This window comes from Anthonomus grandis, chromosome 1, assembly GCF_022605725.1.
Source record: "Anthonomus grandis grandis chromosome 1, icAntGran1.3, whole genome shotgun sequence".
NCBI classification, from domain to species: domain Eukaryota; kingdom Metazoa; phylum Arthropoda; class Insecta; order Coleoptera; family Curculionidae; genus Anthonomus; species Anthonomus grandis.
Window position 1 is genome coordinate 56,165,268 of NC_065546.1, and position 26,989 is coordinate 56,192,256.

Sequence of the window (26,989 nt, forward strand, 5' to 3'; positions counted from 1 at the left end):
CTTATTTTATCAATTTTAACTTTTAATTTCTACCCTTGATTTATATTAGTTGGTGTTGTGTTTTTGGTTTTTCATTTTTTATTAGTAAATACACAAGGCATGAAGTTAATATTTTCCAATTTTAGGGTAAATTAGGTATAATTCGTAAGTGTTTGTCCTGCTTCTTTACTACAGTAGATCTGATGATCCCGACTACAGTCGAAACGCGTGTAATCCTTTGACCTTATATTTCAATATGACTTGAAGATTAGATATTTAATATAGTCCGAAAAAAATCGATATTGTCAAATTTCGTTTTTTCATCGTCATATAAATATGCCTCAAAGACCTTTTTGATTAGGATACACTTAAATACTTAACATTTTAACTGTTCAAGTTGCTTTGGTTTGTACCCATGAAAAATGCATATACACCCATCAGTAAGTATGAAACAACATTTTTATTTTATATCGTATAAGTCCATAAAAAATGATACATACACTTCTAGATCGGTTCTTTAAAAACAATATAACTTAATAATTAACTAAGTTGCACTAGGTGATTAAACGGCAACATGTAATAATCACAGAAAAATAGATTTACATTATATTTACAAACTCAAACAGGATAATGCCATTATACTTCAATGAAAAAATAGCTTTACGTTACCTATCCCACTATGGAAATCACCGAATAATCATGGGACTCTTTTTATATAACAAGAGCTGTACAAAATGTACACTTTAATACAAAACCTAAACATTTGAATCTAAATGAACAATAACTTATTTTGGAAATTGCGAGATTTGCTCTAAAATATACACTTTGACCGTTGCTAAAAACACTATCCTTACTAGTTTTTGTTTAACTTCTATATAATCGTCAATAAAATTTAAAGAAAAAAAAAGAAAAACAATAATATAAATCTGCGTAACAGTAATAGACTTACGATTCTTCGACCGACAGGAGATGCGTGAATGCGTGCCTGACGTTCACCTGATCCCGCCGATTGATGCTTATTAAATATTTGCCGGATATGTGGTCGCATTCGGTGTGGGCCGCCTCCAGGATCGTTTCGGCCGTTTGCGCATTCCAACAGACCACTCCTTGTTCATAGAATGCGAGGACGAGGCCGTTTTCTAGCCAGACGCTTTTTAACCTAGACAATTTTTTTTATATTAAAAAAAGGGTATTAAAAAAAATTAGAAAGAAAAAGATTATTCAAATTCAAAACATGCTTTATTATAAAGACATGGTATTTGTTGATAAAGTTCTAATAATATGGGGTGGGCCATCTATTGGTCCCATATTGATTAGATTATTAAATATACAAAAAATGATTTTTTTTCAACGAATTTCGCTTATTTAATACAGTGTTTCTTCCGACTAACTATGAAAAATGATTTCATTCAAATGTTGGCCACGGCTGGCTCGGCAGTAGGTCATCCTGGAACACCAATTTTCAAACACTTTGTCCACTGTTTCCTGATCAATTTGGGCAATTGCGCCACTAATATTCTGTTTCAAGTGATCAATTGTTTAGGGATTATTGGCATAAACTGCACTCTTCAATGCACCCCACAGAAAAAAGTCTAGCGGCGTCAAATCGCAGCTGCGAGCAGGCCAATGGACCTCGCCAAAACGGCTAATCACATGGTTGTTGAATCTTGTGCGCAGAAGGTTGATGCTACGCCCGGCGGTATGACAAGTTGCGCCATCTTGTTGAAACCATAATTCGTCGAGATCGATATCTTCCAATTCTTGCCACAAAAAGTCAGTTATAATGTTGCGATAACGTTTACCATCGACTGTCACGGCGCGACCTTCCACATTTTCAAAAAAAAAAAACGACCAATCACGCCACCACTCTAAAATCCACACCACACAGTGACTCGGGCTGGATGCATTGGCTTCTGTACGACGACGTGTCGATTTTCCGTTCCTCAAATTCTGCAATTTTGTTCGTTAACGTAGCCGTGCGAAATTTAGGTCATCGTTCAACTCATTTAAAGCCCATTTTGCAAAGCGTAAACGTTGTGGAAGTTCATTCGGTTTCAATTTCTGAATGAGTTGGATTTTGTACGCAAACATACCGAGGTCTTTGTGCAAAATCCTCCTCTGATATAAAACCACTGTTTTATACCAGAGGTAAAGAAAACTAATTATTTATAATAATTTTATATATTTATAAGCATAGTTATTGATCAGCAAAGATAGGCGATATCCAACTAAATCATTGTATAACAGCGACATCTGCAACTTAGACTGTTTATAAATACATTATATTTCTACATATATATGTTGTACGCAATTGGCGTAAACGGTTATCGCCCGAAGTTTATACCCACAACGCGATGTGGATTTTACGAATTATCCACATCGCGTTACGAATATATTTTATGTACCCAAAACGCGTTGTGTGTAAATTTCAAAAATCCACGACGCGAAATTACGATTATCATCGAAGACACGCGACGGTTTTTGTGTTAAGAGTAATAATAATATGAAAAATAAGTATCACTCTTCCTTTAAGAACAAATTTTGAGAAAACGGTTAGATAAACGCAAACTTGTTAGTATCAAATTGAAGATAAAAGAATGCTCTATTAAAATGCGTTACTAGATATAGAGTACTCCATTTAAAAAAATAGCGCAAAAATTTAATTGAAAATATAATTACTTGAGTAACGGTTTTGATAAAAAAACGGTAAAAATAGGTAGTTCCATTTAACAAAAAGTTTAAAGTACGTATCACGCTTTTTTGGGACACCCTGTATCAACCAAAGTAATTTTAAAAAGTGGTCCCTCTAACTCAATTAACATTCCCACTATTAAAGTTTTTTTCCGTTTCACGGTTTAGCCGCAATCAAGCACCGCGATAGTAAATGGACACCCTGTATATATTTTTTCTAACTTACCGATCATATTCCTCAGGCGGCACGTAACTGGCCAACTTCTTCCATGAATGATTCAATCCATGGATGGCAATTAGTCTAAGCTCCCTATTGACGCATTGTTGTAAAGTAAATAAAAAACCCTGAAAATACCATTGATAGAAACTTGTTTCAATGGTAGTTACTTTTCAGGTACGTACCCTATCGCATTTTACCCATAGGGTAGCCAGCGGGGACCTTAACTCCGACATTTCTATAGTAGCCGCCACGTAGCCATGCTCTATATTCCATAACGTTATCCTATTTTCACCTGAGCCCATTATTAATGTCTCACAACCTTAAAAAATAATTTTTTTTTGTAATAACCCATTCACGTCTGGCCAACTAAGGTCTTAGATAATATATCAATGTATTATAGTTTTCCCAAACTTACTTAAAATAAACCGTAAAATCTATAAAAAGCAATCTATGAATAGAGTGAGATAGAATAATATATTTTTTAAATTTTGGTGGTTAGTGGGACACCAATATATCACGTCTTCTTTAAGCCGGAATGTCAAGAAATTAATGTTTAGGACGCAAGTGGCACGTGGACATTTTTGATTTTTAATACTGAAACAGTGGCAGTCGCATTTCTGGCGAAATTATTATTACTTATTCTTGTTGTTATTTGGTTATAGTTCGTTCATATAGTTCACTCGTATCATTCCTTAAAACTTGACCAAAAGTCCCGTAAAGTTGGTGATTCAACTAAAGATGTTATACGTTTACGATTTTTACAAAGCAAATTTAGTGCCAACATCAGAATCGATTCGTGATAAATTAAGGATATACCCCGACTATTCATACAAAAGTTTGTAGACACTTCGAGGCATTTTAATAGAGTGTGGATTTAGACACAAAAGGTTAAACAATAGAATGGTAATTATGGAATATCGACGTACAGTTGATTTGCGATAAGATTATTTAAAGAGTGTAAAATCAGATAGAGAATCAAATCAAAATATTATTTATTTGGATGAGACTTTGTTTGATACCCATGATGTGGTAAAATATGGTTGGGTAGATGATTAAAAAAAAAAAGTGTCTTAGATACTCCATATTCCAAGAGAAAAAGAGTCAAAGAAAAGATGGTCAGCCAAAAATATTTCTCAGTCATAAGCCGATTACCACGAAGACATGACTGCGGATTTGTTTGAAAAGTGGTTGTCGGAACAACTTCTGCCTAATATTCCAGAAAATTCAATTATTGTAATGGATCATTATCCCACTCCAGAATCCTGAACAAAATTCATAATACAGCGTCTAAAAAACAGGATATGGTAAATTTCATGAGAATTAAAAATAAAATGCGAGTCTGTAACTTGGAACAAATTCGGTAATAAATAAATGGAGTAGTAAATAAAAGTTGCGCATTTTTTACAATAATTTTTTTTATACAGGGTGTGCCATCTAGGCGGGGCGCATATTTGTAAACACGAGACGCGTTATCCCTTCGGAAACCTTCGGCATTGCCCGAAAATCATTTTTAAATAGGAGACGTCTCCGCCTAATCCGTCTGCTATTTACAATCAGGGCTATAGTAGAAGTATTGCAAGTAGTATTTTTTATTTTATATTCACATGTCACGATTGATTGTTGGTACAACGTATGTCTTTCGAGGGGAACAAAATGCGGGAATTACCAGAAAATTATGAATATAAAAACACTAAAAAAACTAATATGTTCCTTTCCAAACTAGCAAATAAAGAAGATGTAGAGGTAAGCAGATATTTCTATCTATATTACGAAGACGACTAAAAAAACTGTAACATAACTTACATAACCTCATTGTTTGTTTATTTTTATTATTGGTTTATTTTTATGAAAAAAAAAACCTAAAATAAGGGAATACTGTGAGGGATTTTATGATTTTAAAGAGAAAAGTTAATAAATATCGACTTAGAACATTGAATACTTTAGAATAAACTTAGGCTGCTTTTGTTTGAGTTCAGTATACACAGGGGGTAAATAATTTTGTTGATGCTTTATCATATCAATGACCTATGTCATTTTCATTCAATAAGTAGTAGATATTATATATTTCTAGCCAAAATGAACAATTTGAATAGACTACCAATTTTCTTTATTTTAGATATCGCTTGTTTAAAGTATTTTTCTACAGATTTATAAAACAACACTCATGTTTTTTTAAGACTCGATTGTAATTGTGGCATTTTTGTAAAACATGAATGGAATGACCCTTTCATGCTCTTTTAAAATAACAAATACATTTTTTTGAGAATTTAATATATAAGGTGTTGAATTGAATGCTAAAGGTTCAATTATAAAAACCATAATTATTAAACCTGTGTGGATATTAAACCTCTGAGATTTGTATGTACATATCTTTCTAAACAAATAGAGGAAACTAACTTTATTGCATAAAAAGTATACCGGGTGTTTCAACGAGGACTACATCGATCGATTATGAGAAAACTAACCAAACGAAAATATTGAAAATTTGACAGCTGTCACTGAAGTAAATGTTTAGTGTGCCACGTTGCCAAATTTTCCAAATTTTTTTATGGATAGTTTTCCCATAATTGATCAATGCAGTTCCCGATGAAACATTCTATATACATATGTAGGTAGTACTGAAAATTAATTTAACTATCAAAAAATAACAACTTTTGTCCATCGGTCTTATGTTCTCAACGTGACTGATAAAAAAAAACTAAAAATTAAAATTAGATTCGGTTGTAACTAATATTTTTTCCTTTTTTGAAGTAATTCAAACTTTTTCCTTATAGAGATGGGTATCTAACCTTGAAGCAGTAACTAGAGAAACCTAGACAATCGAGAAAACATTTAAAGTTCCGACCACAGCACCAAGAAATGTTTTTAAAGGCATTTATAAATGCCATTTGAATACAGCTACCAAAGTTAAATCGACTGGCACAAAAAAAAAATTAAAATCTATTAATTGCCCAGCGAAACTTTTCATAACTATAAAGAATTTTTTTAAAATATCTAAATCAGTGAAAACATCTTTGACTTCAGAAGAATGGCCTTGTTTGATAGAATTTAGATCTACACATAGTCATAGGTTGAATGTTGTTGAAGCGCTTCATGAGAGAGGTTAAGGATCAGAGGCCAAACAAAAGATATTCGATCTTTTTGACAGGGGTCATTCTGCAGCCACAGCTTACCAAACTTATTGTATGGATAAAATGGAAGAACTAGGGGAAGAGTATGATAACGTATTATACGACAGATACTATATACCAACAAAAACGGATGTATCTAATTTGTGGAAAAAGAAATTTAAAGAAGACTTTGGTGATCGTACTGGTTCTAATATGCTGCTTAAATTAGAGGACATGTTGTCTCGTCATAAAGACAAAACTGGACTATGTCATAAAATAATAACCCTACAAGATAATTATGCTGTAGCTATTTGTACACCTCTTATGCAACGCGCGATAGAGATACCACAAACAAATGAGGTAATGTTTGTTGATGCATCCGGTAATTGCGATGTTTATGATCACAAAATATATTTTTTTGTGATACAAAGTGCGGTCGGAGGATTACCAGTTGGATGCGTTTTAGCTAATTGTCAAAAAACGGACTTATTTGATGTAGCAGTTAAAGGACATAATGCCTACAAAAATTCTTCCGACAGTTATCTTGACAGATGACGATTTAGGTGAAAGGAAAGTGCTAAAGAAACACTGGCCAAGAACACTGGCCAGAAGCCAAACTACTATTGTGCATATTTCATGTAAAAAAAGCAGTTTGGCGATGGATTTTAATGACAAAGAATTTCAATGAGATCATGTTTAGGTTGTTAAAAGACATTCCTTTAGAGAGAGCCAAGGCATTTAACTTAACTCAATTAAGTGACTATATTATTACAAGTTTTGAAAATTATTACCGGCAGCGTATATTGGATTTGCTCTTTAATAGAGTTTCAAAAACGGTTGCTACTGATGTTGCAATAGTTGTTGAGCCTATTAGCATGGATTCGTTGGAATTTTCAGTGACAAGCAAAAATAATAATAATGTAACTTATTTTGTAGATCTTCAAACTTGTATGTGTACATGCCCAATTGGTTTTAATGGTAAACATTGCAAACATCAGAATGCCATTTTGGAAAAATACAAATTTTTAAGCGCAATAAATATACTTTCCTATGCCACTAAATTACAACTATATAAAGTCGCAACAGGAAAAGAAGCGAATTACCTTTACAAAAAGAAAAAGATGAAATTGTGAGTATAGAAATTCGTAAGGAAGAACATAGTTTAAAACAGTCAGAACTATTCAGAACGAGTCAGAACTGAGTCTGATACAAGTATTGAAAAAAGCAATATTTATTCGACCGAGTGGACAGAGCACTATAATTTTATTATGAAAAATATTGAGGAAGACCCTAAAAATTTCTGCTCAGCCATAGAAACATATTTGAGTAATATTAAAAAATTAGCTTCTTCCAAAACATCTCTTCTGTCTGGTCTTCATACAGCCTTTAAATATAAAGGAATTGCAAGGAAAAGCAACGTAAAAGGAAACATCAATAAATGTCGCCGCAGGGAAAAAATATTCCTGTACAACCAACATCGGTGGGACGTAGTCGGGGAAGTTACCAGCTGATGTCAAAAAACGGCAAAAAGCACCTCATTCATTGGAACTCTGCGTTAGTCAAAATATTGCACTGGGCGCAAATAAATTTAAAAAATAAATATACTTTTAGGTTATGTAAACGTTAAATTTTGAACAATATCTCATATATATTTTTATTACCTAATAAACTTTATGTTATTACTTTAATTTTTTGCTAGACTACTACCTATTAAAGTAAATATACGTAATGTTTAAAAATGGTTTTTTTGCCTAAATCAATAGAAATTTTAAGATAAAAACTCTCCTACTCTAAAGTTTTACACCATTGCAAATCTTCAAAATTTATATAAAATATAGTAAAATGCCTGATAAACAGCAAACGCGTAGGGCGGACTCGTCTGTTACATACAAATTTAGTTCGGGGTACATCTTTCAGCGGACGCGTCTATCATTTACAAATATGTAGGCGGAGCTAATACCAAATTTCTTAGTTTAAATAGGAGACCCTATATGTTATATTTCTGGATTCTGCACAAAATTCCAAACATTTTGATGTATCACATGCCATACCTTTATTTACCTGTTTTTAAGTTATATTTAAAATGTTTTCAATTTAAAAAGTATGGGCTTCAGTAAACAGTTTTTTTTCCTAATGTATTTTATGAATGTATGAAGACGTGCCTTTACTGTCAGATAATCAGATTTAAGTGTCTTTTAACTTTTTTACGAAATGGGCTATTTAAGTAAAAAGACAAGATTGAAATCTTAAGGATAATTGGGTATGGAGATAGAACAATAACCCAAAATGAAGTTTTGCGTTTATTTAGACAGAAGTATCCTGATTTACCACCCATATCCCAAAGTACTACAAGCAACATTGAAAAAGCAGATTCGGGAAAATGGTCTCGTAAGAACAATAACTAGTTCTCGTCGATCTGTGCTTAATGAAGACACCAAAATAAAATTAATGTGTTATTAGCCATTGAAGAAAATCCTAATATTCCCACTAGGCAGGTGTCGCGCGAATTGGAAGTGAGCCAGTCTTCAGTAGTGACGGTTCTTGAATGAGAAAAATTTCATCCCTATAAACTAACAATTCTCCAGGAACTCAATGAGGAGGATGCAGATAGAAGAATTGAATTTTGTGAACAATTTATGGAATTAATGCAGAATAATAATCTTATTACAGAAAAAATGGTCTTTTTCGATGAGTCGATATTTATGCTGAAGTAAATTGCCGTTATTGGCTCAACACCCAGAAAAAGTAAATGTTTGGGCAGGAATTCTAGCTCACCAAGTTATAGGCCCAATTTTCTTCAATGAAAATTTAAATGGAGCATGGTACTTACAGTTTTTACAAGAAGAACTAATTAAAAATCTAGTTCTATTCCCTGATTCAATACAAGCTATGCCGAATAGAAACATCTGGTTTCAGCAAAATGGTGCGCCTCCCCATTTTTCAAGACCTATTCGAAACTGTCTGGATACTACTTTTCTAGGCAGATGGATTGGCAGGAGAGGACTTTTTGAATGGCCACCAAGATCGCCCGATTTGACTCCGCTGGATTTTTTCCTATGGGGACATTTGAAATCCAAAGTTTATGTGACCAAGCCGGCAAATATTGAGGAGTTGAAAACTAGAATAAGGCAAGAGTGTCGAAACATTTCTGCAGAATGCATAAGAAACGCTCAAAATGATTTTGTCGTACGTTTAGGGCAATGCCAAAGAATAAATGGTTTTGAACACTTATTAAAGAAAAAGATATAAAAGAACCCTCTTTAAGTTTATGAAATATGTACGTTTTCTTTAACGCCCTGTATCTTAAAAACAATCGAATAAAAATATGGCATGTGATCACATCGAAATGTTTGGAATTTTGTGAAGAATCCAAAAATATAATAATATATAGGGTGTCCCCGCCTACATGGCATACCCTGTATAAAAACTTTTTATTATAAAAAATGCGCAACATGCAATCTCAATGGACGTGTCCGAGCGTTTTTCCGAACACGCATCCATTTATTTATTATCGAATTTATTCCAAGTTACAGACTTGCACCGTATGGAAATCCCAGAAAAAAACACCCATAAAAAAGATTTATCAACCATTATTAAGAAACATAATTTAACAAACGAATATAAGTAGTTGCACATGGGCATACAGTATTAAGACTGCCACCGTATTACTGCGTATTCAACCCATTTAAAACTATTAAAAAACGCTTAAGAAAGTGCAATAGTTCTCCAACGTTAAGTGCGGTAGTGATCGGCAATATTCGCAAAATCATTAGTAAACTAGACAAAGATGTATGGAGAAATTGTGTTGAACATGCAATAAAAAAGGAAACTGAATATTTAGTTATTAGACGATTTCAGTTCCGCAGACTCATATTTTTTCGATTACTAAGGTAAGGTTTTTCCTCTTTTAATTAAATTGTTATATTTCATATCGAAATATTATTGGCGTATTTCGAAAAAAAAATGTTTTTAATACATGGTCACGTAAATGGTTTCGAGAGTTGAAACGTGCTATGTTAAAATGTGTTATACAAGGTGTCCAAATACGGTATTAGCACTTTATTTGTGCATTTAATCTCAGACGTGGCAACGCCGCTACTTACGGTGGGAGTCAAAATTTAAACGGGTTCAAGGAATTTCAGTTGCAATGGAGCCGTTTACCGGAGGGCAACGCGCTTTTCGTGTACGTGCATTTTACTAAAATAATAATTCAATCGTGACAGCACGCCGTCGTTACCAATTGTCGCGCTCATTACCAATTACATGATATTCAATTATCACCTAGCCCTGATGTTATCAGAAAATGGATCAGTATGTTTGAAGCTACTGGATCCACAGTGAAAATTCATAATCCAGGCCGCCCACGAATCGTAAGAAGTGCAGAAAACACCGAACGAGTACGTCAACCAGTCAGAGAGAATCCAACCTTATCTGTACGGAAGCGAAGTCAGACGACTACTCTCAAAAGATCATCTTTACATAACATTTTGACCAAAGACTTGCATCTGCATGCATATAAAATAGAGTTAGTGCAGGAATTAAAACCGAGGGATTACAATACACGGTTAGAATTTGTCAATGAAATGATGGAACGATTCGTCGATTGCAATGATGAGGCTAATTTTCATGTAAATGGCCACGTAAATAAGCAAAATTGCAGGGGTACTGGTCTGACGTTAATTCTCGCAGAAAACACGAACGTCCACTGCATCGCCCCAAAGTGGTCGTATGGACTGCTATGTCTGCTGATGGCATAATTGGGCCGTATTTTTTTGAAGATCAAAATGGACGGGCACTTATTGTTAATACCGAGCGGTATTGTGCAATGTTACAAGATTTTCTTGCACTCCGACAGTTCAAGGTTTTAACTTAGAAACCTGGTTTTAGCAGGATGGTGCGACATGCCATACGTCAAATCGGGCAATTGAAGCTGTTGAACAATTATTCCCCAATAAAGTCATTTCAAGAAGAGGCAATATTAACTGGCCTCCTAGGAGCCCGGACCTGTCGCCACTTGATTATTTCTTATGGGGTTACCTCAAAAGTAAGGTCTACGAGAATAATTCAGCTGATAAAAATTAATTAAAGCCAAATATCCAGGAGCAAATAAGATTAATATCAAGGTAAATGTGTGGACGGGTTATCAATAATCTTCGTTCTCGATTTGAAGAGTGCATACTGCGCAACGTACACCATTTAGACAACATTGTTTTTGGTTCATACATTTCCATTGATTGTATATTAATTTGCCATAAATAAATGATCATAGAAATATGGTGTATTTTGTTTATGCAAACATCACATTGCTGATACCCTTTTTGGACACCTTGTATTATGTCAAGTCAACAATTTTCATTTAAACTAAGAGGCTTGATTTGTAAAAATTATTTGTTAAAAATATGTAAATGTATGCACAACATATAAACATAAATATGTTAAATTTTGTTCTTATTTTGAACTTAATGTTTCTTTCAACTATTAGCGAAAAACTGCGGAGGTTGTTTCAAACCCTTTGATTTAATTATAAAATACTTGCAAAATTTTCAAATTATATTTTGCCTTAGCATTTATATTATACCAAAAAACAAATAATTATAATTAATAAATAATAAAAATTGTTGCATAAAAACAATTTGAATTGATAAGCAAAATCGACTTATTACAAAATTTTCTATTTTCCCATCGCGCCATTATTTAATTTCTTCTGAATTAATGCATTACTAAACTTATCAGATATATTATTTCAATACCGAAAAAATATTTAATCATGAGGTTATTTAATTAATTAATAATTTAGGTTAATTACTTCAAGTAAATTTGGGAAAACTATAACTTGTAATCCAAGTTAAAAGTCTCTCTTTAAGATTTTTCTCTTGCATCTCAAGTAAGAAATAAATGGGCCAGTCATCTACATATTTTCACTCTCGACATACCTTCGATATTATGCAGAGACGATACGTAATGATCAACGGCCTCAAACTCGTTAATGTTATATACAGACTGAAAGTCGGAGGCCAATTGGTGGCTATGGACGCGAGTTTTCTTGCTACCGGCCTCGTTGCTGGCAACGTGCCAACTAACAATTATTTTCGGTGAAGACTTTAATACCGAATATTGCACATCGTCAGCGAACCTAAAGGTGAATAAATCGCATAAAATTAACCAAAAATAATATCGAATTATGTCACAGGGCGTACCCGTTAATGTTTTCCAGCTGCAACACCTTTTTTTCTAACGCGGAGCCACCTTTCCGCCAAAAGTACACGATGGCGAAAATGTCCGCCACCGGACCCTCTCTGATGGCGCTCAAGTGCTCTTTGGTCCATAGTTCCACGTAAGCGATGCAGTTCTCGCTGGTCACCACCATTTCTAACGATTCTTTTATTGTGCAGTTATTGTTTACCGATCTCTGGATGCTGCCTTTACTTATCCACATGTTCTGAGCCCCTGGAAGCGAGAAATGTACACGTTTTAATATTTGTGATTTGTTTGTCTACTCAGTATGCCCTAGAAGCAAGAAGTTTCACATTAATCAATTTGGAAGAAATGTCATTGTTCTCCAAAGATTCTAGGGGACAAATAAACATGTTATTAAAAATTTAGGTCTTTTTTTTCAATTATTAATACTGGTTTTGGGTAAAACCTTTGTCAGTTTTGGACAGTGGCGCATGCATATAGATGTAAAATTACCGGTAATTTAAAAATCGGTAATATTACCGGTAATATTGGTAATTTATTAAAAAAAAACAGCTTTTTAACTAATACTAGTTTTTTAAAATTCAAAACTGTAAAAACATTAGGAAACACAAAAAAAAACGCGTCAGAATGAACTACGTAATAGAGTGGATAATGGTCAATCATCCCCAACCTCTTCATCAGATTCTTCTTTCTCCTTGGTTAATTCAGTCAAGTCTATAATTTCGAAACCGAGATCTTCTTTTTCAATTTCTTCCTCAGAATCCTCAGTAGCTTTTTCTCTTCTTGAATGATCTTCGTTTAGTAAATTATAATTATGGGCAATATAGGTTAGTTTTCCGGCTCTTTCCACGGTAAGCCTGTTTCTTCTTTGCCGATGAATAAATCCATAAGTACTAAACGTTCTTTCGGTTGCGGCTGTTGACGATGGTAAATTTAAAATGTCTACAGCCAATCTACTTATTTTAGAACTGGAGCAAATTCCTGCCCACCAAACATGCCCAGACATAGATTTTTCGCTGGAAATAACGAATTCCTTAGCAAAAAGATTTCCACCTCTAATTTTGTACTGTGCAAGTGCTTCCATAATAAGACCTACTTCTGAAGAATATTTTGGATGACGCCTTGCAGTTTCATAGATGAACTCCGTCGCAACTAAATTTTCAGCTTCAGTTAAATTGTTGCGTACGGCACGATCGTCTTTCGTCCTTGCGCCTCGCGCCAGTAAAGCCAAGTAGAGCTGGGCGAAAAGCGAATAAATGAGAGTATATAGAGTGAAAAAAAATTACCGGTCTTGCAGTAATATTACGTAATATTACCAAAATTACCGGTAATGTTACCTCGGTAATATTACCCTTTACATCACTACGCATGCACCATTTGGTCGTTATTGCAAATGCATATGGATTTATGTGAAAAAGGAGTTCCTAACAATCCAAAAGGAAAAGAGAAAAAAACTACAACTGATTAGTGTAACAGGTAAGCCATACTACATGTACTTAGAATAGTAAAAAGCAAATAAGTAAAATTAAACAAAAAAAATTTATGGTCCTAAAAAAACGGTTTACAATATATCATGTGCCTAAAATTAAACGTGATAACCTACTTACAATGAGGGACAAAAAATTGGCAGACCATGATTTTTAGAAGTTACGTTTAGGCTAATAACCAATAAATTAAAAAAATTATTCCAATTTTTGCTGTTCCAAAATTTCGATCGCACTGTAAAAAGGAATGTCTACGCACAGGAAGGTACTGGTATATTTTATTGAATCGTCCAGTTGAAACCAATATGAGCATGAAGCGTATCAGGGTATTATTCCTGTTCTGACCGCCGCAAGCGTCCCTGAACACGTGAAGTTCCTTAATAACGGGATCTTTATGCTGGATTGTTTTCCAAAGTAGGCTGCAGACTTCATCAATTCAGTATGAGTAACAGTCTGCACTGTTTGTTTTTAAATCGTGGACACAAAACACGTAAAGCCATAATTTCCCGAGATAGAACATTTCCTGGCACTGGTATTTTTATTTAAGCGGAAAGTTTTTCATGTAGTCAAAAACAATAGCTCCGACATTTTCTTTTTCTTCACAAATTATATCAACACTTCTTGCTATTTCATGTAAAAGTTTTTAGCTCGTCTCAGTTGCACCATTTTTTGGCGTTTTCAATTGTGGTGTTCCAAATCTGTAGCCATAATTATCATTATAGTATTTTCTAAAAAAAATCGTACTTAACTGTATTCGCATGTTTTTACATGCGATACCGGATACTTTTTGCAAAAGAGTTCATGCATGATTTTTGCATTAAGGCTGGCATCCCAATATTGAATGATTCTGGTGCTGTAGTGTGATTCTTTTAAGGGAAATGATCGAAGGTGTTGATCGATCGCAAGAACTACATCGTTAGGTAAAATGTTGCCTCGATTTAATTGAATACCACGGTGATCTACCGGTAACTTTCCTTCGGCAATGAGAGATGTCAATCGAAAAATTGACTTGCTTTTTATAGGATACAAGATCTCGCATATTTCACGCTTTAATTGAATTAATTGGTATATATGGTGTTTATTCCCTACTTAGCGCTGATGTATGCGCCATGCTTTAAGAGTTCAACTTCTGATAAAAAGTAGTTTCGCCACGTTTTGGCATTTATTTCCTTCTTCTAACTGGTGATTGAATTGCATTAGTTCTTATACCGGGTGGTGCGTCGCCGAGCGGAACATTGGAAAACCTATGTAAATTTTAAGGGGGTCAATTATTGGCTTCCGCTTCGAAAATTTGCTAATTTTGCAATTACATTTAATTGAATAATTCAAGATTCGCTTATTAAATTTTTTTGAAACTTTGCACGAAAGATTACAAATTAATTTATGAAAGGCACGCGACTCATTAAAATTTAATTTTTTTTTAGGGGATTCGTTAAGACATTTCTCGTGTTAAAGGATATTTAAAGTTAGTTACGAGGGTGGATCAAATATTAACCGACCTTTAATCACTGTAATTTATGTATGTCATTGATTGAAATGCCATCTCGTGGAGTATTGGCTGGAAGCCTAAGGAACATTTCTGCAATACCGACTGTTGTTACTTCTCGGTAATTTAGTCTCATTTGCGATGAGTGAACAGAAAGTCCATCCGCGTTGTTGCGCAACGCATTATTATCAAGTTTCTTGCGAAAGAAAAAGTCGTCGGGCCCATCGAAATTTGGAATAAATTGAACTGTCAGTTTGGGGAATCGACTCTCTCAAAAACTCAAGATGAAGTGTGGCAAAAAAAAAATTCGGGAAGGCCGTGTCAACGTTGAAAACAGCTCCCACCCACGAAGCCCACGGACAAGCATCACAAATTTGAACGTAGCCGCTGTCAAGAAGTTTATTTTGAAAAACCGCCGTATTACAATGCAGAAAATCTGCCAAAATCTTGGAATTAGTTATGGAAGGGTCCAGTCAATCATCAAAAATTCCGTGGGTTTTCGAAACATTTGTGCTAGGTGGATTCCAAGGCTGCTGACTGCGGAACAGAAAAATTATCGGCTCCAAATATGTGAGCGTCTTTTGGCTCGACACAAAAATGAAGATGATGATTTTTTGCAACGCATAGTGACTGTCGATGAAACCTGGTGCCATCACTACACTCCAGAGTCAAAAAGAGCGAGTATGGAGTGGCGGTGAACAAATGAACCTTGTCTCGTAAAAGCAAAAACGCAACCTTCGGCCGGTAAGGTAATGGCGACCGTCTTTTGGGATTATAGAGGAATCCTCCTTATCTACTTCTTTCACGATCGGAAAACGATCAATGCAGACTACTATTCCGACTTTCTTGAAAAAGTACGACAGTCTTTCCGATCAAAGAGACGTAGTTGCAGTGAAAAAAACGTGCTCCTACTCCAAGATAACGCCAGACCACACACTGCCAAAATAACACAACAAAAAATACTCAAATTGGGGTGGACTACTTTGGAACACCCTACTTACAGTCCGGACATCTCTCCCTGTGATTTATACTTGTTCGGGCCTCTGAAAAAATAGCTTAAAGGGCAGCGATTCAGCAGCAACTAGCAGGTCGAAAGCTTCGTGTGGATAGAGAGCCAACCCTGTTCATTCTACGAAACGGACATGAAAAAAATTCGATAGGAAAAAATTTATTCAAAAGGGAGGAATTAAAAAAAAGTTGGTTAATATTTGATCCACCCTCGTATTTCAAGATTTTGTAAATAATATACAATTTTTCAAGGCATTTCAAGCCTTTTTCAATTTCATTATGGGCACTAGGTGTCACTTTAAGTTCCTCTTTGAATTCATTCTATCTCTTAAAATTGTTCTGTGTTGTTAGGATATTTTTTCTGTCATTGAACACTAAGTGTAAGTGTCTTGTGTGTATGTTTCTTATGTGTCAAACATTTCAGGCCTTTTTCAATTTTTTTCAAGCTCTTAATAGTAAAATGAAGAAAGCGTGCCTTAGAGTTCCTCTGGAATGTCACGGTCAGAGCAAGCAATTACATATAATTTAGAAAATTTAAACGACCAATATTTATACTCAAATAACCTAAATAGCCTAAACTGGGGCCCAAACGGGGCCCTCAATCAATTTGAACTTATTAACTAAAAATTAGACTCTACAATAAGTAAAACCGTAAATGAACATGACTAATCAACCTGAATTATTAAATAAGAGAAAAACCGTGTAAATTTGAAATTTTTTAAAATGATCTATTTAATACGTCTGCAGAAAGCTCCCTAAGACATCAAAGAGTGACTTACCCAAGGATTAAAAACCATGGGGCTAGCCTTTATTTAATAACGTAAATTTGTTATTGTGGAACAGTACTTCAGCTGCTGTAGTTGATTTTTGGTTTGAAAATGAAACATCAGGCCACTTACTAAGGTAAATGAGCATATGGACTGTTAAATTTTCTCGTAGGAAGGAGTCCTTCTACGTCAACGGTAATTAATTTAATGAATGCACCTAAAAGATACTGCATCATTTTACCCCTGGTTGAGGTTTTTGAGCCATTGACTGAGCATTTCTTACAGTGTTGTGAAAGACATCGCAGAGACAAATTAAGCTCAGCAGTGAAAAAAAATGGTCTTGATGATGACATATATTGGATCAAGGTTGAGAAGGTAATGAGAGTCTTGTCACCTATTGTTAAATGGTTAACAAGGCTGGAAGGAGATAACCTGCAAATGTCTGATGTCACAGAAGCCTTTTATGAACTCCATGATGTGTTTCTAAAAGAGGTACCTGGGCTACCAGTCACCAAAAAAGAAGAAACGCTAATCAAAAACCTAAGTGATCGAAAGAGAAAATTCGTTTGCGGAGTGCTTTTAGTTGCTAATATTTTAAACCCGAAATATCAAGGAATACATTTGTCACCTGAGAAACACTCTGATGGTAAGACATTTGCTACTACAACTACTAACACGGTATCTAATGTAATAATATGATGTATTTTTATTTTAGGAATACAATTTATTAATACATTGGCTGCCACTAATGAAAAATTTCGTCTTCAAGAAAGTGCAATCGCCAATGAATTAGCTCAATACATCATAGCACATACCGAAACATTTGCGAAGCCCTATTTATGGGGCATTGTTGGTAAAATAGATCCTGTAACGTGGTGGCAGGGTTATTGCTCGAAAACAGCTATCAAGGATTTAGCAGTAAGTATTTTGACGCTTCCGCCTTCGTCAGCCGCGACTGAGCGAACATTTAGTAGGTATTCGTTAGTCCATACTAAACGTCGAAATCGTTTGACGGTGAAGAGAGCGGGAATGCTAACCCATATTGCCTGTAACCTTAATCTGATTGCCAAAGAGTCCCAAAGACAAGGTGAATCAAACCTCAATCCTTGGATCCACGTCTACACAGACAGCTCCTCCTCTGGGTGATCAGGTCCATGATTTATTATTAACATTAGAATCTGAGAATTCAGAGACTGACGAGTCCGATGACGAAGAGAGCGAGGCCTACAGTGTTCACGATTTCGATTCCAATAGTAGCATTGGGCCAGAAAGTTTCGATGGGCTTGACTACTCTTGATCTTGATATTGATCCACAATTAGAGTACCTAAGTTAGGTTAAAACTGTATTTTTGGTTTATTACAGATTGCAGTTTATTTTTTTATATAAAGCTTTTTTTCAAGTTACTTTTTACTTCTTACATCATAAAACGTTTCTCATGTTATTTTCATGTTACTTTACCTACTTTGTATTTGTATTCACACAGCATAGCACAAAAACTATGCTCAGTTTTTAAGAATATAATTTCAAACCTGATCACTGACCTGACCTGGTAACATAAATTCTTGTATATTCTTTAAAAACCCCTTTAGATATAATATTTGGTTATTTATGATGAATATTCTTATTCTATCCGGATTTATGAATATTATGATGTTAAGGTTTTTATAAAGTTAGAACAAGCATTAGGAGAATATTGAGCATTTTTCTAGGCATTTTGAGAATTTTGAGCATTTTGAGAAAAAAATCATGAAAAATAAGTTTTTGAATACTTTACCACATCCCAAACATAAATTCTCAGGTTTTTTCGTTTATGCTTGTTTATTCTCGTTCATGCTCGTTTGTGCTCAGGGAACATTCTTTTAAATTACGTGCTCGAGAATTTTACATCACTACTTCAAACTATCCAAAATCCCTTTTTATGTATCCTCTTTCTAAATATCACAAACAGAAAGGACGATATTAGGTTCTACACGATAAGCCTGACTGACAATTAAAAGTTATTAAACACACTATACCTCTAACAAAAAATTCAAACTTTACTCACCTAAAACGTTCCCGAGAGCGGTCTGAGTCCAAAAAGACACCAAAGACTCCTGACAGAGAATCAAATTGAAATCCAAATAAAACACCTTTAACACCGGGCCGCCGTCCCTGGACACATGAATCGAATGTTGATCCTTCTTGGATTTGGTGCCTGTAGTTTGCCAACTGGACAATCCCGTTTCGCCCTCCGAATGGACCGACTTTCGCTTGGACGAACCCAACGAACAAGACAGTAAGGGCTTCGTGACTGTTTCCTTGTCAAACGCAATAAACTGGGGAAGGTTCACTTCATCTCGCGATGACGTTTCTTGGATGTTGATAATTTGTGGATGAAACGGTGCGACATCGGCAGTCCCGTTGGTACGTGAAACAACGTTTTTATCCGGATACTGAACCACCGCGAGAATTCGAGACGATGAAATGACCGGGTCGGAATTATTTCTTGTGGTATGAGGCGAGTTCATATCCGAGAGCATTTGCACTGCCGTCCTGGGTTCGGTATTATCAGTTGGGCTCACGGTTGTATCGATGAATTTTATAAACGAGTCGTTTTGAGTGGTTTTAGTGAGGTTTCTAAGTGGTTTTACTCGGATTTTTGGAGATGTTACGGTTGTATTGGTGAATAGAGGCTCTTGCTCAACAACAAGCATTTGAGATGAATATGTCTTAGGTTCAGTGGATTTTTGTTGTCTGTCGGGTGGGGGGCACCTTTTAGGTGTGGAACTGGATTTTTTAATAATTTCTTGCTTGTTAGGGGTTTCACCGTTTTTAGGGGTTTGTTTGGGAGTTTTCGATGCCGTTGAACTTTTTTTTGAAGGTGTTGTTTTTGTGTCTGGCGATAAGGATTTAGTTCTTTTTTTTGGTATTTTTTCAGGCACATTCGTCATTTCTTTCTGAGAAACCATTTTTGGCACAACCAGGGCAGGTGGTTTCTTTAAAGCTTTTTTGACTTCTTTTTTTTGTTTTAAAGCTCCATTAACAGTTCTTGTCAGTTTCTCCTTAGAAAGTGACATACTAATCTTTTTTTTGGTCTTCAGTTTTATTTTAAAACTGGGGCTCTTCTGAACCAATCCGTTCTCTTCGGACTTTCGAAGATCATTTTTTAAGGCACCAGGATGGTCCCTAAAGCCCATCAATTTAGTTTTCATTTGTATATCAGCCTGAAGCATTGAATCCTGTCTAATTGCGTCCCCAGTCATGTCATATATTCCAGCAGAGATTTCAACTATGGGCGAAAACTCTCCCGTAGAAGACTTTTTCTTTTTTAAAACAATTTCAGGAGTTGACCCCTTGAAACTTGCTTCCTGATAATCGCAAACCCCATTGGTTATCCCTACGGGAATTGAATAGCGGTTCGCCCTAGAAGGTAAAGTATCTAAATTATTGCTTGAATCGGGTTCAATGTACTTCTTGGGACTCTTTTTGCCCTTCTTCTGAACTAAATGCCTTATAAGTGTTTTCGGTGATTTTTGTGCTCTTATTAGTTGTTTTTTAAGTTCCTCAGTGCTATTTACAATATTTTTAACATAATTGTTGCCATAATCTATATCTTTCTTTGAGAAGCCTGGTAATGGCAAAGTAATACTTTCCTCGCTCCTATTTTTTGAATTATTAAGTAAATTTTCTCCAGCATCATATCCATTAATCTTCTGATTAGATTGCCTTTTATAATCCTTGAACCAATCTTCTGCAGTTACATCGAAATCTTTTAAAATACTTGCTAAGTGCTCCTCTGGCTTGGGAAAATTAAAATTTGCCTCCTGCTGCTGACCCCTATACTTAAGCCACTTGTCTCGCTTATCACCATCATCAGAGTCTGTCGGCAATTTTAATAAATTATCCCCAGTATCCTCGGATTCTTCTCTTAGCTTCTTTTCCAATTCCTTCTTTTCTTGCATTATAGTCAAATTCTTCACCCTCACCGATCGACGATTCTGCAAAATCATAATCGTTTTCTTATCGGAGGGTTTCATTAGTTGCAAATAGCTGCACAACTCCTTTTTCTTTTCATTCTCGGGACTGAGAGACAGTTCACTCCCAGAGTCCGAAATATCCACCTCTTTTTCTACCATATTGGATTGGAGCAGGCGACGTCTTTTGTTCGGTTTCACATTGGAATTTTCTGCTTGATGGTCAAATAAATCGGTCACATAGTCCCTGGCCGCATGTGAGTTCGATAACCTCTCGTGTGGTCTGTACTTGCGAAATGGTGAGGTGCAGTATTGCGCTATTTCATCTAAAAAGAGACAAACTTCTAAATATAGACAAAATTTCAAATCTAATTCGAAAGTAGCAACGAAGTTTCATTGCCTTAAGCAAGAGCTATAGAAACGTATCATCCATTTTTCTCTAAGAGACCAAACGAAAACAAAAACAAAGGTAAGGACACAAAGTCACGGTCTCATCAAATCCATATAATTTCTTAAAAAAGCTTAAAATCTACACGGGTTTCGCTCCTGTCGGAGCATCATCAGGCACAGATCACATTCCAACTAACAACAAACCAGTGTTTGTCAGGACACTTTGTGTCATTACCTTTGTTTTTATTAAGCAAGAGCTATTGACAAAGTCTTATTTAATCTAAGTCAGTACAGAGTCAGACACAAAATCAATGGTCTTAGATTGTGTGTCCCTCTATTCCCTGAATTTTTATTATTAAGAGGTCTCTCTAGTCGGGGAGTGCCCAGCACTCACGCGCGCCAAGTTCAAATACTTGGGTAACACTTTCAGTGTAGCGAGTGACTTTAAGTCCTTCAGACCAGAGAGCCTTATCGGTTTCTCTAAGGCCGTTGGGCTCTGGTAACCCCCGGTCAGTAAAACTAGTAGATATCAGAAAGCAAAATGAGAGTTCAAATAATTTTCTTTTCATAATATCATATTACACCTAAGGTACCTGCGGGTAATAAGGCCTGGCGTGTAATAAGGCCTAATAACAAAAATGATGCTTTCAAGTTGTTTTACGGGCCGCATCACTGGTTACCGAGGGCTCTTTAGATGACCTTGGATTAAACACCGGCCGCGCTAAATGAATTTCCACATGGTCTCGTCAGTGCAATAATATCTCTCGTCGAGTGAGTGCGCCTTGTAACAATAGTAAAAAAGCGTTGAAGAAGATCGTAAGTTTTTTTTGGTACATTTTGTTAAATTCGTTTACACTGACAGTTTCTTTGTTTCATGCATCTGTGTGATCACTTCAGGTTTGACTCAGATATTTGGGGCAAAATACTTTTTATACTTTTTTGTAAAATTTGATACGTGGCGGATAATAAGGCCTATAAAATTCCACTATAGGCCTTATTACCCTCCCTTTGTTTATATCGTAATAAAATGTGGTAATGAAAAGATATGCATCTTTTATCACATTCCGTTCATTATTAGAGTTTATAGCTATTCTGAAAAATGTGTATTTGTCACAAACCAATAATTTTTTCAGACCTTTACGATGCCTCCGAAAAGAAAAAGGGCACTTTGGTCAGAGGAACAGCTAGTAGCAGCAGTTCGCGCAGTAGAGAGAAATATTTTGAGCACATATGCGGCAGCAGAAAGATATAATATCCCTCGAAGAACGATTCGAAATCATCTTAACAGTGGCAATGTAAAGAAATACCTCGGTCGTAAAGCCATACCGTCCAAAGACCAAGAATCTGAGCTGGTAAGCAGAATAATTAGATTCGCTGAAATAGGTTTGCCGATAACACCACGAATCCTTCGTCGTCTGGTTTACAAATTTTGCGAAATGAACAACATAAAGCACAATTTTAATATTAACCTAAAACTGGCAGGCAAGGATTGGCTATCTGCTTTCATGAAGAGAAACCCAATTATTTCCAAGCGAAAAGCATAATTTATGAACCCCGCGAGGGCACAAAAGTTAAATAAGTTTATAGTGGATGACCATTTTGCTAAAATCAGTAAACTTTACGATCAGCTGGACCTAAAAAACCAACCCGAGCGAAAATACAATATGGATGAAAAAGGTTGCAGGCTGACGGTGCACCACCAACAAACGTCACTGGCACAAAAAGGGGCTAAAAGAGTCCATATACAATCATCGGAACATGCTGAGAGTGTCACTATTGCTGGGTGTGGGAACGCATTGGGTTGTCCTATACCAGCAATGGTTATTTTCAAAGGTAAAAGGTTAAAGCCAGAATTAAATGATAACCTACCAGCAGGGACTCTTGTAGCTAAGTCAGCCAAAGGTTACATGACTAATGAATTATTTAAAGATTTTCTAAATAATCTAGCCAAATACAAAAGCCCCGGAAGATGTCTTTTGATCTTTGATGGCGCATCAGCTTGCCATTTGGACTTATCAATTGTCGACGTGGGAGATTCTTTAGATATCGATTTGTATTGTTTGCCGTCCAATACAACTCATGAATACAACCCCTCGATAAGTCCGTATACCGCTCGTTTGAACATCAGCAGAACTCTTATCATTTTTGGACCAAAATCCAGACAAAAAGATAACAAAGACACGATTTAATGTTATTTTCTCTAACGTTCGGTCCAAATGCATGACTCACAGCAATATCATCAATGGCTTTAGGGCTACTGGTTTATTTCCTCTTAATTCTCAGGTGATTCCGGAAACAGCGTTTGCACCATCTAGATTGTCAGCTGTAGCTCAACCAGCAATCGAGGCTGTAGCCAATGAGAATGCGCCCAATCCCTCTTCCAAAGCATCAACTTCAAGAAAAGTACAACGAACATCTGAAGGTCGTCATATCCAAAAAGAAGCTAAATGGTTTGATGAGGATGAGGTGCCTCTTGCAAAACTTAAAAACAAGTTAAATGAGATAACCAAATGTCAGCAACCGTCAACATCTAGACAAGCAGCTGAAAGGACGCCCATCAAGTTTTCTAACGAAGCCCATTCATCTTCCTCAAAAAATATTGGAGATGGGAAAAAACATTTTTATTCACTGGTCTATTCGTCCGATTTTTCTGAAGGCAAAGATGATGATAATGATGAAGTGGGTGAAACTACTTTAGACACTTCTTTCCATGAACTCTTGCCAACGCCAATAAATCAAACTGAAAAGGCACGCCCAATTCGAAAAAAAAGCAATAAATTACAGGGGAACTTTGGTTACTAAAGATCTCTTTAAGGAAAGTAAAGAAAGCAATGCATGGCTTAAAACTGGAAAAAGAGCTAATTCGAAGCAGGTGAAGGCAAGTTGGTATTGCCATGCGTGTATGGAAGATAAATTGGCTGATATGCGGCAGTGCACAGAATGTGGTAAATGGTATCATGAAGAGTGTGTCAGGTTGACACAAGAAGACACTGATACTTTTGAGTGCCCCGCTTGTTGTTAAAATCCTATCTCACACCGTAGGCATCTATTTTTGTTATCAATGATAATGTGTTTAAGTTTGATCTCAAATACCAAATATTTCTACTTTAATAGCCATTTTTTATGTTATTTTAGTGATAGGCCTTATTACCTTACCATTGTTTAATAAGGCCTAGTTGCACTGTTTTTGAATTTTTTGTTTTATATTATATATTACATATTACCAATAAAAATTCAAAACTAATTAGATGTGCTGTTCATTTTCTGAATATTTTTCTTTAGCTAGACCTTATTACCCGCAGATACCTTAGTTCGATAGTCCGCAAGAGAAGTCATATATTTAGCCTTGACTAAGTTCTAATAAAGGATCATTTGGAAATATGATTTACACACCTCTTAGCCATCAAGTGCAAGTGTTTAAGAACAATTCCACTGACAATAGCAGAGGTATCATCTAGAACTGTTGTGAAATTAGCAGCCAAAATACATACAAACCTAACCTGCCTGAGGTAGAATACAATGTCACAATGTCTATCTTTTAAGTGTGGGCAGCAGTTTTACCCCAACTACTTTGCATCCATTGCCATATATCTTATGCATAAATGAGTTTTAATTTCTACTAAATTATCAGGAATCAATCGAGTTGTACAATAATATTAAGACACATAGTCTCTATATAATAAAAAAAATTTTGTATACCATCTAATATTGGTTCACCCTTATGATTTTATAAATATTTTATTTTTATCAGAAAGAAATCGAGCTGCCAAATAAGATGAAGCATAAATATAAAATCATAAGGTAAGAAATAATAGGTATACAAAAATTTGTTATAACTAATAATAATATATATTAACTTATTCTGCAACTCTTTCTATGCATAAGATACCTGCTAAACAGGTGCAAAGTGGTTGGGGTGAAACTGCCGCCGACCCTTAAAAGATAAGAAGGACATTGTATTCTATCTGAGGCAGTTGGTTTCTATATAAAATTTTGGGTGTCAAAAAATAGTAGTTGCTAACTTCACGCAAAATCAAATTGGTTGCTGAAACTCTTGACTGCCAACTTCACACCTGTTAATCTAGAAAGAGTGACATGTAGCAAATGATACAGGAAAGGGGCAATTCATTAATAAATAGTAGGAATAAGAGAGACCACATTTATAAAAATTGTTAGAAATGAGGATAAACATCATCATCTTTTTCATTTCTTAAATGTGAAAGTTCTGATACCCTATCCAGCATGCCTAAGCCTTGAAAACTTCGATGTGAGTCAAAATATTCTGATAAAACAATTTTTGTAATGAATTATTCATGTTTCGACCTTTCAATATTTGTCATCTTTAGTATTTGGATTTGCATATAAAACTCTGTAAAGCCATGAGAGAACAAGGGTTTGATGGACACCTTATTCTCTATTCGAGTATTTACAGCGTGACCTAGAGCCTGTTTAAGAAAACTCATGGTTCCACCTTAATTTTGTTGTTTTAAATATATGGTTGCCATTGAAAATAACTTATTATGGAATTCTGCCTTTGGTAAGACTGCTGCTTAAGGTCTTAAAGGAAACCTTGTCTGTGATCTGTTTTTCCTTTCTGCACTTAAGAACACTGCTGTTAGGGACACCAAAGGATGAACCAATCTGATTTTACAATTTTACATCTGGCTGACTGTTTACACATCCATATCTATTACCCATATGTGGTGTTTACTGTGTTTTAAAACATATTAAAGGATCTCATATGGGAGGACACTAGATTTAGACATTAACTGTAAGTACTGTAAATGATTCTTCCAACAATTTTTTTATATAAACTTAAAAGCCTGTTTAAGAGTTGATTGGGTTTTGATAAAAATTCTTTGTATATTATTATGTTCTCAGGTTACAAATAATTAAAATAACTTTACAAAATGTCCAAATATAAGAATATTGCTTACAATCTTACCCTCTAGCATCTTATCTTCCTTCTCAGTGTAATAATACTCAGGATCCAGGACTATTTGACAATCGAGCTTGGACTGGCAAGGGTTATTTTCAGCATGTTGCCTGGGATTATCATTTATAGTATTCAAGCTACTTATCCAATTATTAACTTTTCTTAAAGTGGATGGGGTACAGTTTGAGTGCCTGTAATTCCTACTGTAATTCTGAGATGGGGGTTTAGGCTTGTCAGGCACCTTGGAGATGTATGACTTATTTCGAAGCCTCACAGACTTCTTTGACAATTTCTCTATAGCGCTTGGACTACTGGAAAATGTACTCGTGGAATCCATTAATAGATTTTGTGAAGAAACCCGACAGGAATCAAGCTTTTTGACTAGTACTATTCCATTTAGTAAAAAAAAGGTCCTCGCACCACTCTGCAAAACATTTCGATGATTTCACTATAATTGTCGCGATTATAATTAACTTACTTCATGAATAATCGTCCATTCATATTAAAATACCTTGTAAGACACTTGGAATAACAATTTCTCCACTTTTCGCTTGGCTTTTCAATGTTTTTAATAGACAACAGACATTTATAGACCAACAGAACCGACGTTAATGCCCTGTCAAAAGATGCTCAGTTTAGAAACGCGCCCGTGGCGCCATCTGTTGCCTACGGCCCGTAACTGACACGCAAGCGAACCCTAAAGGAATAAATCTACTTTACCGACAGGGCTTTTACAGGTTTACCGGGGGGATACGAAAAGATCGCG

At 35.4% G+C, this 26,989-nt stretch overlaps 1 protein-coding gene across 1 annotated transcript; it reads right to left on the reverse strand.

Moving 5' to 3' along the window:
- Positions 1–418: 418 nt before the first annotated feature.
- On the reverse strand, positions 419–26,866 carry LOC126737715 (uncharacterized). The gene is made up of 8 exons (XM_050442720.1): positions 26,702–26,866; positions 26,233–26,647; positions 18,989–21,223; positions 12,198–12,447; positions 11,934–12,133; positions 3,073–3,209; positions 2,897–3,015; positions 419–1,138 (listed from the first exon to the last, which is right to left on the reverse strand). The coding sequence occupies exons 2-8, from the start codon at positions 26,558–26,560 to the stop codon at positions 925–927; spliced, it is 3,483 nt and encodes a 1,160-aa protein (XP_050298677.1). The 5' UTR covers positions 26,561–26,647; positions 26,702–26,866; the 3' UTR covers positions 419–924.
- Positions 26,867–26,989: the final 123 nt, after the last annotated feature.